At 43.4% G+C, this 12635-nt stretch overlaps 1 protein-coding gene across 1 annotated transcript in view; it reads left to right on the top strand.

Annotated features, from left to right (window-relative positions):
- The window catches only part of GPR107 (G protein-coupled receptor 107), a 28834-nt gene extending 19933 nt beyond the window's left edge, over window positions 1–8901 (top strand). The window contains 5 exon segments of the mRNA XM_065418684.1: window positions 3450–3473; window positions 4079–4098; window positions 6209–6255; window positions 7912–7989; window positions 8767–8901. Of these exon segments, the coding sequence (XP_065274756.1) occupies window positions 3450–3473; window positions 4079–4098; window positions 6209–6255; window positions 7912–7989; window positions 8767–8901 (304 nt within the window).
- Window positions 8902–12635: the final 3734 nt, after the last annotated feature.

Genomic DNA, 12635 nt, shown 5'->3' with positions numbered 1-12635 from the left:
AGGCTGTCTGACAAATAATTCTGTTTGCCACAGTCCCAGCTGTGCTTGCAAGCCCAGTGGGTTCACTTACCCAGAACTATTTAAAAAGCCCACTAAATGCTGAGGTGGCTGAGCTAATTAATGAGAATTAATTGCAGCCTGCATGAATCTCTGGAAGAAGTAATAACCATGGCCACGTGGCTTTTGTCTTATGCTCATCGCTGTCCCAGGACAATTTAGATTTTGCTGGAGATGGTTCAGATATAAAGCGTCTCCAATTGGGTGCGTTACTCTGCCTCATCTGAGGTGCTCCTTCCATTCTCTTAAAGCAAAATGGCTGGTTTCTGCCCAGGTTACTGGTTGGCCTGCAGAGCAGTGGGATACAAACCTCCAACTGGGCTAGGTTGGTTTCTCTCTTCCTATCATTTGACAGATTACTCTAGTGCATTTTAGAGCTTTCTTACTTCCCCTTCTTTAAACTTAAGCAAAAGCCTCACTGCATCTCCTCTAGTCCGTTTCCCCCACCTGCACAGCCTCCTCCAAATCCTTGCTTTCCTTTTATTCTGCAGCTGTTGATGATTGCAAATGTCTCATTTACAAATCTGAAGACGCGAGCATAGGAAACTCCCCAAAGGATTAAGGGGAGCAATCCTGACCGGTCTAGTGGAATCATTTATTTGGCTGGTGGATCACTTATCTGCAATCTCATTCTAGTCTCCGTCCCTCACAACTAGAACTGTGAGGGGAGAGGGAAGAGATAGGAATACAGTTTTGTAGATTACTTACCCGTCCTATGTTGCGACTGTCATTTAAATTCTCAATAGCTATACGTGGCCCTCTGTTTATGCTGTAGGGTGACTGGGCTTAAAGCCCTCTCTGTCTTTCCAGGGGGAGAAAATAATACAGCTGCAGTCTTTATTCTGCCCCTCTCCTGTGCACGTGTGGAGGGACGTGGAATTTGGTGCAGTCTGGTCACAAACTGTTAGCAATTTTGCTGAAGCACTGCAGCATGCCATAGTTGGCAGCAGTATTAGAGGAAATATGTTGCAGCTAATAGCTGCTGGGCACTGTTCCCTTTGTGCTGTGCATTGGGCAAATAAGTTCCCGCCCACTTGCCCACCCCCGCCCCATGGAAAAAAACCTTGATCACCCTCCACATTGAGACTCTACTCCTGCTGCCGCAATACATAAAAACACTGCAAACTGAAGGGCCCAGTCCTGCAAGCTGCTGACTGCCCTCTGCTCCTAACAGCATGTGGTGCTTTGCAGGATCTGGCCCGGAGACACCTCTGCAGGTCTTTGTGAAAAAGAAACCACACTCATGGATGTACGCTAACATCTAAGATCTTGAGAAGAAACAGCCTGGCGCTAATAAAGCATCTAGACCATAACTGATACCAGCACTGGAGAATCTGAGTTAACATTAATAAGGGGAGTAGGGCTGTATTGTTCTACTGTGGTCTCCAGTACTGCAAATACAGGTGTCAAATACAAGTCTAGGCTATAGGTTGTATGACTGCCTCATGTTTGAGATGATAAAATTGTTTATCCTATACTCTGGGCTTGCTTTCTCATGAGTGTGCACCTCTTAGATTAGGTGTTTGTGATAAAAGCTCCTTTTTGTTGTTGTTGTTTCCCCTAACAGAGGTTAAGGGGGTTAATCTGTGACCTGTCTATTGCTTATGCTTGGTGCCAGAGACAAATGTAATACTAATTTCCAATCTAGTTGTTGAGTCAGTTTCCTTTCTGGCATAGGAATGTACTGTATCTTCAGTGATTATTGGCTCCTGCTTTCCTGAGTTATTCTTTGATTAGACTTCAGGGAGTAAATGTGTGTTCATCCTTGAAAATGGGAAATAGTTCAGGAAACTTCCAGTGTATTCTTTGGTATTGGCATAGGGGAATTAAATCTCTCTAATGCATCAGGACTGGCACAGCATGCAATGCTTTCTAGTGGTGTTCTTTAGCTGCCTTACTACTGTATGCAGTGTTGTTGTAGCCGTGTTGATATTAGAGAGACCAGGTGGGTGAAGTAATAATATCTCTTTATTCCCAGGCCTGTGTAAGCTCAAAAGCTTCTCTCTCTCTCTCTCTCACCAGCAGAAGTGGTCCAATAAAAGATATTACCTCACCCATCTTGCCTTATACTGTTAATTCTAGATGTTTTATGGCTTGTCCTTGCATATTGTATAGTTGTCTGGAGTTGATCTGCTTGTACCCTAAGTTCTTCTATTGCTATTACATAAATATTCTGAAAAGGTCAGGTTGTCCATCACAGCCAAGCACATTGGCAGACAATAGTTTTTTGATGAATCAATCTGACCTTTTTCCATCTTGTAGCCTGTTACAGCATTTGAAATTAGCATCGTAGGCACTCAGAGAGTGAGACAGAGTCTGATTTCCAGAGCTTTGTGTTGTCAGTTTTGATCAATGCAGCTCAGAATATATATAGCAGGTGCAAGCTGTAAAATGGAAAGGAGATGGAGAGGGAAACCTATAGAGGCAAGATGTGCAAGGGGTTTTTACACAGCCATGAGACACAACTTAGTCAGCTTTCGTTGTCTTGCTGTTAAATTTTAGAATCTCTACTCTTGTTCTCACAGTCACGAGGCTTAGTAATTTGCTCAATGGTAGGTTCATTAGAATGCTCTGTGGATCAGAAGTTGAGACCCTAATTAGGGTTTGAAGTGTAGAAGTTGTCCTTTACTTTCTAGGTGCTAAATTGTGTTCTATATAAAAAATACAGTAGTGTTCATCCTCCACGGAACTTGAAGCCAGTGCTGCTCTGAGAATCCATACAGATGGCACAAAGAGTGTCCCTGATAGTCTGTACTCCAGAAGCCAAGTGAGTTGTATTTGTGAAACATCCAATCATAGAATATCAGGGTTGGAAGGGACCTCAGGAGGTCATCTAGTCCAACCCCCTGCTATATGTGGTGCTATATGTGCTTTTATATATATATAAAATACATATAATATGTTTTTTTGTCTGGTGAAAAAAATTTCCCTGGAACCTAACCCCCTCCCCCATTTACATTAATTCTTATGGGGAAATTGGATTCACTTAACATCGTTTCGCTTCAAGTCACATTTTTCAGGAACATAACTACAACGTTAAGTGAGGAGTTACTGTATTAAAGCTTGCTTATGGGAGATGTCACAAATGTCACTTCAGATTGATTTAAGGATGTCATGTCTGGTTAAACTTAAAATCCAGTTAAGTTTAGCCATTGCAAAAAGCATTTCTTGCCATGTTAACCTTTAAGATGCTGTCTGAACTGACTGAGTGTAGCTTTCTTGACAGACACTAAACACACTTTCTGTAAGCTTGACAGATTTGCTCTCTTCTTTGAAGCCTGCATGGAATCCGGACTGGCAACCTACATTATTCAGTTGCTTTGAAAGCAAATTATATCTGTGTACACTGCCAATGTAGGTTATAGCACTTGGAACCCTTTGCCATTCTTGAGGTCACTAAAGCACCAGGAGGCCACGTGCGTTATTCCTGCACCACCTGTAAGAGCCTGAATCTCAAACCAAGTTTGACAGCTGCTCCATCTGTTGCTGATCTCCATTTCCGATTCACATCAGTATGTGCTGCATTCAGTAAGAACCTATATAACCTTTCCAATCAACAAGCAGTTTAGCTCCAGGGCCTTAGCTTATACAGTTTGTGACTAAAATGCAAGGATCTGTCATGAGTGCTCTGCGGCTGCTTATTACTGCAAATACCACTCTTAAATCATGGCTGGAGCATGACTGATTGGTACAGGAAAAAGCTTCACTGCTGTAATTTTTTTACCCCTCTTGCCTGACATGGTGAACCCTGAAGCATTTCTCAGAGAAACCCAGATTAGCCATTCTAAGACTTTGCCATTTTAAATTCCACACATCTTGAACTGGCACAGCTGAGCTCAGTGACTTCAGCTGACACCGTGGATAAAGTGTTCTGATGTGCTTTTGATCCATCTCGTTTCACAGGGTTTGTGGTGTCTGGCTATGCGGAGTACCAGCGCATATCCCTAAATTAGTAAAAATCCTCCTTCCTGTACCCCATTCTGTCTGGACCCAGTGGTGATCAGTCACTGGTACATATGAGACATTCATTTGGTGATGCTGGTTGGAGTTGGGGAGAAAAGAGGAGGTGTGAGGGACTGTTTGCCATGTGTTCATGGCACATGAGAAATCTTAACATGCGCCAGCATGAGCAGACCATCTTGTCCCTGAGGCTTGTAGGAATGCAGTGGAGACAACACAATCTACCCTTAAGGAGTGGGGAAAGTGCAGCTGTAACAGGTGTGGGAGGCTGAAACACAAGTCATCAGGAACTGGTGCAGATGTGCTAGCTGTCTCATGACAGCAGTCTAACAATCGGGTAGACAAGGAATTTGGAGGGGTGGGGGGGGGAGAGAGGAGGATTTGTGATTTCTATCTAAAACTTGTTACATTAAAAGTTTCTGGCTTCTAGATTCGTGCTGCTTCTGAATTCTAATCCTAGCTCTGATCCAAACATTTTTGGTGGCATTGGGCACACCTCTCTGCTTTGGTTTTCTTTGTCCATAAAAATGGAGATATTTATTTACTGATCTGTCAAGTGTTGGAGGATTAAAATGTTTGAACTGCTATAGGGCCTAGGTAATGTGTAAAGCATCAGCTTTAGAAATGGAGATTTCTTTCTAACAACAAAAAATGTGCTTTTGGTCAGTGGAGAAAACAAACCTTCCAATATGATTTGCCAAAAGATGCAGAAGAGACTCGTTGCTCTGTACAAGCTGAAAGAACAGAAAGGAGAATAGATGTTAAACTGCAAAAATGTGCTCTTTTGCTGTACAGAATGCCGAGGGAGACATGCCTTTGCAGTGGGGTGGGGATGTAGATGATAGCCAGCTGTAATGTGGTAAAACATGACCCTTGGACCATGAAGTGTACACTGCCCTTTCTGGGGGAAAAATGTTTGTGGTGGCTTCATGTTCCCCTTAGGTCTAGGCAGTGGGGTTCCCCATTAAGGACCCGAGACTGTGTTAAGAACTTATCCAATGAACGGATCAATCACTTGTATTTTGTCTTAAAGGATCTTGTCTCCTCTGGGGAAATTATTTGATCAAGCTAAAATTCCTGGAATCTGGAGTACCCCATACTAATTGTCAGCCCTCTCCTTTCCCCGTTCTCTGCCCCTTTTTTCAACAACCACAGTAATGTGTGAGTGCTACTGCAGGAACTGGAGAATGATTCTACTCTGTAAGACTTGTGTGAGCTGGGAGGGAGGCAGGCTGCCCTCTGCAGCCACCCATATTTCATACAAAGGAGACTCAGGTTGCTTCCCTGACTCTGCTGACCTGGGACAGATGCATCTCTCTGAGAAGTGAGCATGAGGTGGGGTCAGTTCTTAGATTGTTTATGTTCAGGGCACCCCAACTTGATTTTGAAAGCTGCATCGATAAGATGTTCAGAAGATGTAATAGACCCTGCAAGTTCAGCTGGTGAGACAACTTCATCCCACAGCTGTTGGCTTATGACCAGAGTGGTCTAAACCAAGTACTGAATGGCACTTCGCTCAGTATTTCACCCTACAGGACACTGGCCTAACAATAATGGGAACCACAATAATGAAGGCAAGTTTAGATCATGGATTGTAACCCCTCTGATAAAGTTCTTGCTGTCTTATGGCTTATCCCAAGCAATTTCCTCTGGCTATAAATGTGTATTTCCCCACTACAGTACACTCTCATTCCTCATCCCACTGAGAGATTTTTCCTTCTCTGTTGCTTGCTAAGGACACTCAGGAGTGAAAGCATTGTTTGTATTTATTGTCACTGAACTGCTTCCATGAGATCCAAACTTTGCTCTTAAAACCACTGCACACTGTCTCTTGTTTAGTAGTGGCCAGCTCCATTTAAAAACCTAACAATCAGATCCTCCAGAGACTGTGGCAGAAAATCTGGTTTATAATTGACACTGTTAACCTGTCCAGGGTCTGCATTTTTTTAAATGCTCAGCTCTCTCTTGAGGGCTTGTCTACCTGGGGAAATGTACTGATGTAGTTACACTAATAGAACACCCTGTGTAGACACTTATTTCAGAACAAGTGGCTTTTTCTGGTTTAGCTTATGTTACTGTGCATAATTAGACTGGTATATTTCCCTATGTAGACAAGCCCTGAGAGGCCTGTTATTTAGGTGGCTTGTATTAACATGTTTCCTAATGGCCTTGTGTGTTTTTTCCACATCAGCTATTATCCTAGCAAAGCTGAAGCTGTTCAGACATTACTACATTATGGTGAGTAAGAAACTTGTGTGTGTGTGTGTGTGTCTGTGAGCAGGGCGTGAAGTGAATAAAAATGGGTCAGAAAGCCATTCTGGACTTACTTCGGTGGATTATTATTTAGATTATTTCAGGAGAATCTAGAGGCTCCAAACGAAATGGGGGACCTGTTGTGCTAGTTATTGTAGAGAGACAGTAAGAATGGTCCCCGTCCTGAAGAAATCAGTTTACTGAAATTCTTTGCTTTCAAAAAAATTCAGATTTTCGCCCGTCTTCCTAAAACTGCACCAAGTTCTGAACCAATAGCTATAAGAGGTGTGAATCACCTACAAAATGTTGGTGTTGAAGCTTGAGGACAACTTGTTAGGCCAGCCCTCAGTGCAAATATATAACTTAAAATGTAGACAGACATAGGAACGTTGCATAGCACTGAACCTAACCACCGCTATAGATGCAACTAGGTCCACAGAAGAATGCTTGTTGATCTAGCTACCTCCAGGTGGGTAGGCGAATTACCTTCAGTGACAGGAAAAAACCCTTCTAGATCTGTAGGAAACATCTACATAGCTGCAGCTCCCTTAGTGTAGACATGGCCTAAATTTTGTAGCTGATTATTTGAATGGCAATAGCCTGCTAATGTGCTTAACCGGATGTCTGAATAGTCACAGAAGTCAGAGATGGAAAAAGACCCCTTAGGCCACTGTATCCACCTCCCAGTGCCATGCAGAACTGTTCCTTACAGTCTTTCTCCAAGTGCTGTTCAGTCTAATTTGTAATGTCCTTAGCAATAGGGTTCGCATCCTTAGTGACCTTGGGTAAGTCACTTAGTTGCTCTGTCCCTCAGTTCCCCACCTGTAAAACGGGGATTGTACATGTCCCTCCTGAGGGGTGTTGGGGGTGATCAGTGTCGCCAGTTGTGCGGCACTCAGATAATAGTCATCACGGTTGGCTGAGAAAGGAGTTTGTAAGTACCTTAGAGTAAAGGCAAGTTGAGAACAGTCAGATACTTTCAGGTCATGGTGATGCCATGCTCTGTCACCTTGGCAGGCTGTTAAAACTCTCCTCTCACTTTTCCAGCTGAAAATAACTTGCCTTCTTTCCCTAGTGGCCGTATCCCCCTGGCTGTCTTTAAATTGGATCTGCTATTTGTAATATTCACTAACTTTCCCCCAGAGACAGACTGAGCTTTGCTGACTGCGCTGTTGGGCTTAGAACAACATAGTGTAAACATGCTAAAAATTAAGCTTGGGGGGAAATCGTGCCTTGGGATACATGCATGCAGGTCTTGTTGAAGTCCATGGAAGCTGCGCACACACATCCCAAGAGAGAACTGACCTCTTCGTAGTTTTCACTTGCCTGCTTTCAAACCTTTTTCATAACCCAGAGGGGTAATAGACTATGCTCTTGATTTTGATACTCTGTGGAAACTCTTGTACGTTCCCACTGAAGTGTAAGGGACTCTCTTTTATATGTGAGTAATAGGTTGAGTCATTTAGATTTCAAGTCACAGAATTGTCACTCGTCTTATGTGTCAAATAGTGTCATAACCCTAATGAGACATATTTCCCAGGTAACTCTTTGCTTGAAATATTTCTCCATTGAATAAGAGGTTATAAAAAGATGATGCCATCATTCTCTCTCTTGCTCTTGTCCCCTCTCCTCCTTCCATAGATTGTATGTTACATTTACTTCACACAGGTCATTCCAATTGTCGTCAAGTTTGCTGTTCCATTCCAGTGGAAAATTTTATCCACGCTCTCTCTCTCTCACATTCATTTTTAACTGTAACTAAATAAAAAATCAGAGGTGCTTTCCCACATTGTAATATAACTTCTCAAAGCCTGCTGCTGAGATCTGATTTTTGCCAATCTTGAGCACTGGTACTCCTGAGGGCATGGGGGAAGGAAAGAGGCTGGGGTTTTTAAGTTTCATGCTTGTCCTGCAACGTTGCTGGATTATACGCGAGACGTCTGAAAGTAATTACATTATTGAATTTTTGTTTTTTGATTTTAAAATGTCTGAAGGAAATTAATCAAGAGTGTACAAAGGGAAAAAAAATTAGGCTACGGGTTGCCCTGTGGTAATTGAGACCCCAGGGAGCCAGTCAAATGAGCTTTCACTTCTCCATCTACAGTCTTTATTTGCTTAGTGACTTTAAAATACATGGTTTCTTAAAGTATAATCCAAGCCACCATGCAGGGATCTTTGGAATACATTAACTGTTGGTGGTGCCAAACGACGTAGGGGGCATCTCTTTCCCTTAAAGCAAAGTCTTGCTGTAGTCGTTTAAAAGTACTGAAATGACATTTGGAATTCTAACTATATTTAAAATGACACGGAATGCAGTAAAATCAGAGAGCTAACATTCTTTGTCCAGCAATTAACAGCAGTAAGGTGGGGGGACACTTTGTTGCATCTCTACTTTCATTCATAGGATGCAATATTTAGTGGTCAAGAAGCCCTTATTAGGTTAATGTGTCATGACAATATGGGGTCACGAGAACAATCTTCAATTTCCTGTTTTACTTGCAGCTGTTGGATGAAATGGCAACGTTTGTGTTCTTTGTTCTTACGGGGTACAAGTTCTGTCCGGCATCAGGTAACCCTTACCTACATCTCTCTTAGGACGATGAAGATGACTTGAAGGTGGAAGTTGTGTAAGTACCTTTTTTCCTTTTCCTCATTGGCTTTGACAACTTAGTGTTAGAAAGACAGACTGCTTGCACTTTTCTTCTGAGGAGGTTTGTTCTCTCCTCTTCCCCCCCCCCCCCCCCATATTTGAGATCAGCCTGTGTGTGTAAAAATACAGTTAGACTCAAATTCAGTAGCTATCTAAACCACTAAAGAAGCTTATGGTACACCTATGCACCTCAGAACTGGATATTATAGTAGTTTGCAACAAGTTAGTAGGATACTTAATGGCGCAAAAAATGACATGCGTACCAAAATCTTGCACTAAACGTTCAAATTTATGGACTCCTAAAGTTAGCAGCCTAAGGGCATGTCTACCCTGCAGGCTGAGGTGTGCTGCTCTTCTGATAGACATACTTACACTAGTTTTCCATGCATTATCATGGGTAAAAGTTGCCAGGTAGGCATTGTGGTACACACTGAGGTGTAGACATGCCCTAATTTTGAGGGTCTGAGCAACTGAAGATCTATGAACTTCCCCTGGAGCTGAATGCTCAGCACATCTGAAAATCAAGCCCTAGATTAAAAAAGGTGATCTCTTCCCTTCCTCCCCTCCCCACACACACAATATGTCTTTGGCCAAATGCTCCTTTGTTCTAAAACAGTGCTTTTAGATGTGCATGCCGTACCAGGATGAAGTATCAGCTTGGTTTATCGCTGTGGGTTCATAGCTGTATAAAGATGACTGAAAAGGCTAATGGTTCTCACATTCTATAAACTATAGCCCAAATTCATCCCTTCTGCTTCAAGATGTCTGATTTTTCCTGGACATCTCTCTAAAATCTTGCAGACATAGCCACAGCCAATGGCAATGCTGGCCTTCCTTGTGTCCCCTGCATACTCCAGTAAACACGGGCAGGTCGGTGGTATGGCTACTAAATCTCCCCCTCATATTTTGTGCTTGTTTGAGACTACTTACTGTGCTGACAAGGCTTCAGTACATCCAAAGCTGTACCTGATTCTCAAGTGGCTGCATTCGGATTTGGAGAGATGATGTTTTTGTATTTTGTTGTTGTTGTTGTTATGAGAGTACAGCGTTGATCTTGATTAAGAGCCACTGTGGGACACTGCCCCACTGGTGTAACTTAACTGTGCTATTTTTGGCTGCTTACGAATGCTTACATAGGGAAAACATTCTTTGCCTGGGCTGAGCAGTGTTTGGGGGAATTAAACCCCTGGCTCCAGCTGTCATGTCACATCCCATTGATGGCAGTAGAATTAACTTGAGCCAATCCTTGGGAAATCCCTAAGATCAGAGATTGCAAGATCCAGATCAGCTCACCTTACTAGAGTATTATAGCGTATAACTAGTGCTATGTTCTTCCAGGGGTTCCTGTCTGCCCCTTGCCCTGAGAATTCCACACAGGCATACTTTCCCTGTGGCCATTAGGTGCCATTCTCTTCATCCACTGGAGAATTGCTATAGCATGTGATGTGTGACCCTTCCTCCCTCCCTTGAGGTTGAGCATGTGGCTTTGATAGTGCAGCCTTGAGCAAGTGTCTGGGCTGGGGAGCTGGACTTCTCTCTGCGCCCCTTATTCCTCACCCCTAGCCAGAGTATTGTGCTCCCACTAGACTGCCAGGCCCAAAGGCAGTTGCAAATGAGATCAGAATTCTTCCTGTGAGAGTTGTAGTCTGGAATAATCACAAATAAAGCTGGATCTCAACCCAAGCTGCCTCCCCCCTCCAGTGTGACACTGTGACGCAGTAGGGAGCGGGGCGGATTGACCTGGGAACGTCGTCTAGTTTTACTGGGACTGTCTGCATTGGGGATGGGATAGCAGGGGATGACTTTATTTGAGGGATGATACCTGAGCCAGAAGGGGGGTGGGGCCAGGTGACACCTTTGCCCGGGAAACTGGACAAGGGCTAGAGGAGGAGCCGGGGGGGAGGGGAGTGAGTCAGCTGGAGGGGGTTTCAGTTTTGGGCTGGCTGGGAAGACGCAGGAAACCCCAAGTCTGGGGTCTAAGCTCCTTGCCCCCCTGAGGGAACTGGCTGTGGGGTCCTGGTTGTACCTACAAGCCCTGCTTGGGACTGTGTTCCTGTCGTCTAATAAACCTTCTGTTTTACTGGCTGGCTGAGAGTCACGGTGAATCGCAGGAAGTGAGGGTGCAGCCCTCCCTGACTCCCCCACGCTCCGTGACAGCCTCAGGGCTAAGGTTCAGAAATGCTTCTACTTTTCTGTAATGGAATATGCCATAAATTCATCAAGTTGAAAAGTACTGAATGTAATTTTAATTGGCACAAACTCAGTGGCCTTTAATTTAGTGCTGCATATTATCCTGCTCTGAAGTATTTCTCATAAATTGGGTGTGGGTCTGGGGTGGGGAGGTTAGCAAGGAATGCTTTGATAGATTGGGAAAGGGGAGGAGCAGGGATAGTGAAGTACAGTTTCTATAGATGCTGGATTCCATCATGAAAGTCTCAAGGTTGTCACTAACCTTAGATCTGTCCCAATCCATCTAAGTGAAGGACAGAATCTGGTCCTTTCCTCGAGGCTTGTACCATAGAGTGGTCTCCCTAAAGGGACAGCAGCTTCCATCACCCATGTCTGTATTTTATTTTATTTTTACCTGCTCTTTGTAACAGAGTAATCCCTAATCTGACTGAGATCTGAGAAATAATTTCTCCTTGTGATTTGTTCTCTGCATTTGACGGGTCATGTACCCCCTCTTTCCCATGTCTATCAGTTTCTCTTGTTTGACCGTCCTTCAGGCCACATGAGTTTAAAACCTTTTTCAATTATTTAAAAGAAACAACAACACAACACTACCAAAATTGGCAGGAAGATTTAGGGGCAGGTGTGAGACTTGAAACCACTATTTAAATTGCTCTTTGAAACTGACTAGATTGCATCCCTTCAAGGGTAGGCTGTTCAAAGTGGTCAAAACTTCAGTGGAAAAATGTGACTAGCTTGTCCCGTGTTAAACCGCAATTCTGGCTTATGCTTTTTCAATAGCTTCATCCTATAAACTGGTCCATTTCATAGCTTTTGGCTATTGTATAAATAAAATTGTTCCCCAGCTGGAAGGAGCAGGGAGGAGAGACATAAAGTCAAGAGTACAATCAGGCCTGGTTTAACAGGAATAAGAGCAACTGGGTGACTAGATATAGGTAAAGTGGGGATATGGACAAGTTCTAATTAGGCTGGTCTCCAGCATAACTAGACAATCTGGAGTCATTACCCAACTGTCTCAGTGACTTAAACAAGTTGAATACAACATTCAAGAAGTACCATCTTAGGTGCTTGCAGTGTTCACAGTCTAGTTGGAAGGCCCCGTAGGGATCAGTTCTGGTTCTGGTCAATCTCTTCGTCAATGATTTAGATAATGGCAGAGAGTACACTTATAAAGTTTGCAGACAATACCAAGCTGGGGGGGATTGCAAGTGCTTTGGAGGATAGGATTAAAATTCAAAATGATCTGGACACACTGGAGAAATGGTCTGAAGTAAATAGGATGAAATTCAATAAGGACAAATGCAAAGTACTACACTTAGGAAGAAATGATCAGTTGCACACATAGAAAATGGGAAATGACTGCCTAGGAAGGAGTACTTGGGTCATAGTGGATCATAAGCTAAATGAGTCAACAGTGTAACTGTTACCCCCCACCCCCACCCCCAAAAAAGCAAACATTCTGGGATGTATTAGCAGGAGTGTTGTAAGCAAAATACAAGAAGTACTTCTTCCACTCTACTCTGCG

This window comes from Emys orbicularis, chromosome 18 (assembly GCF_028017835.1).
Source record: "Emys orbicularis isolate rEmyOrb1 chromosome 18, rEmyOrb1.hap1, whole genome shotgun sequence".
Lineage (NCBI taxonomy): Eukaryota > Metazoa > Chordata > Testudines > Emydidae > Emys > Emys orbicularis.
This window is presented reverse-complemented; position numbering and strand designations above follow the sequence as displayed.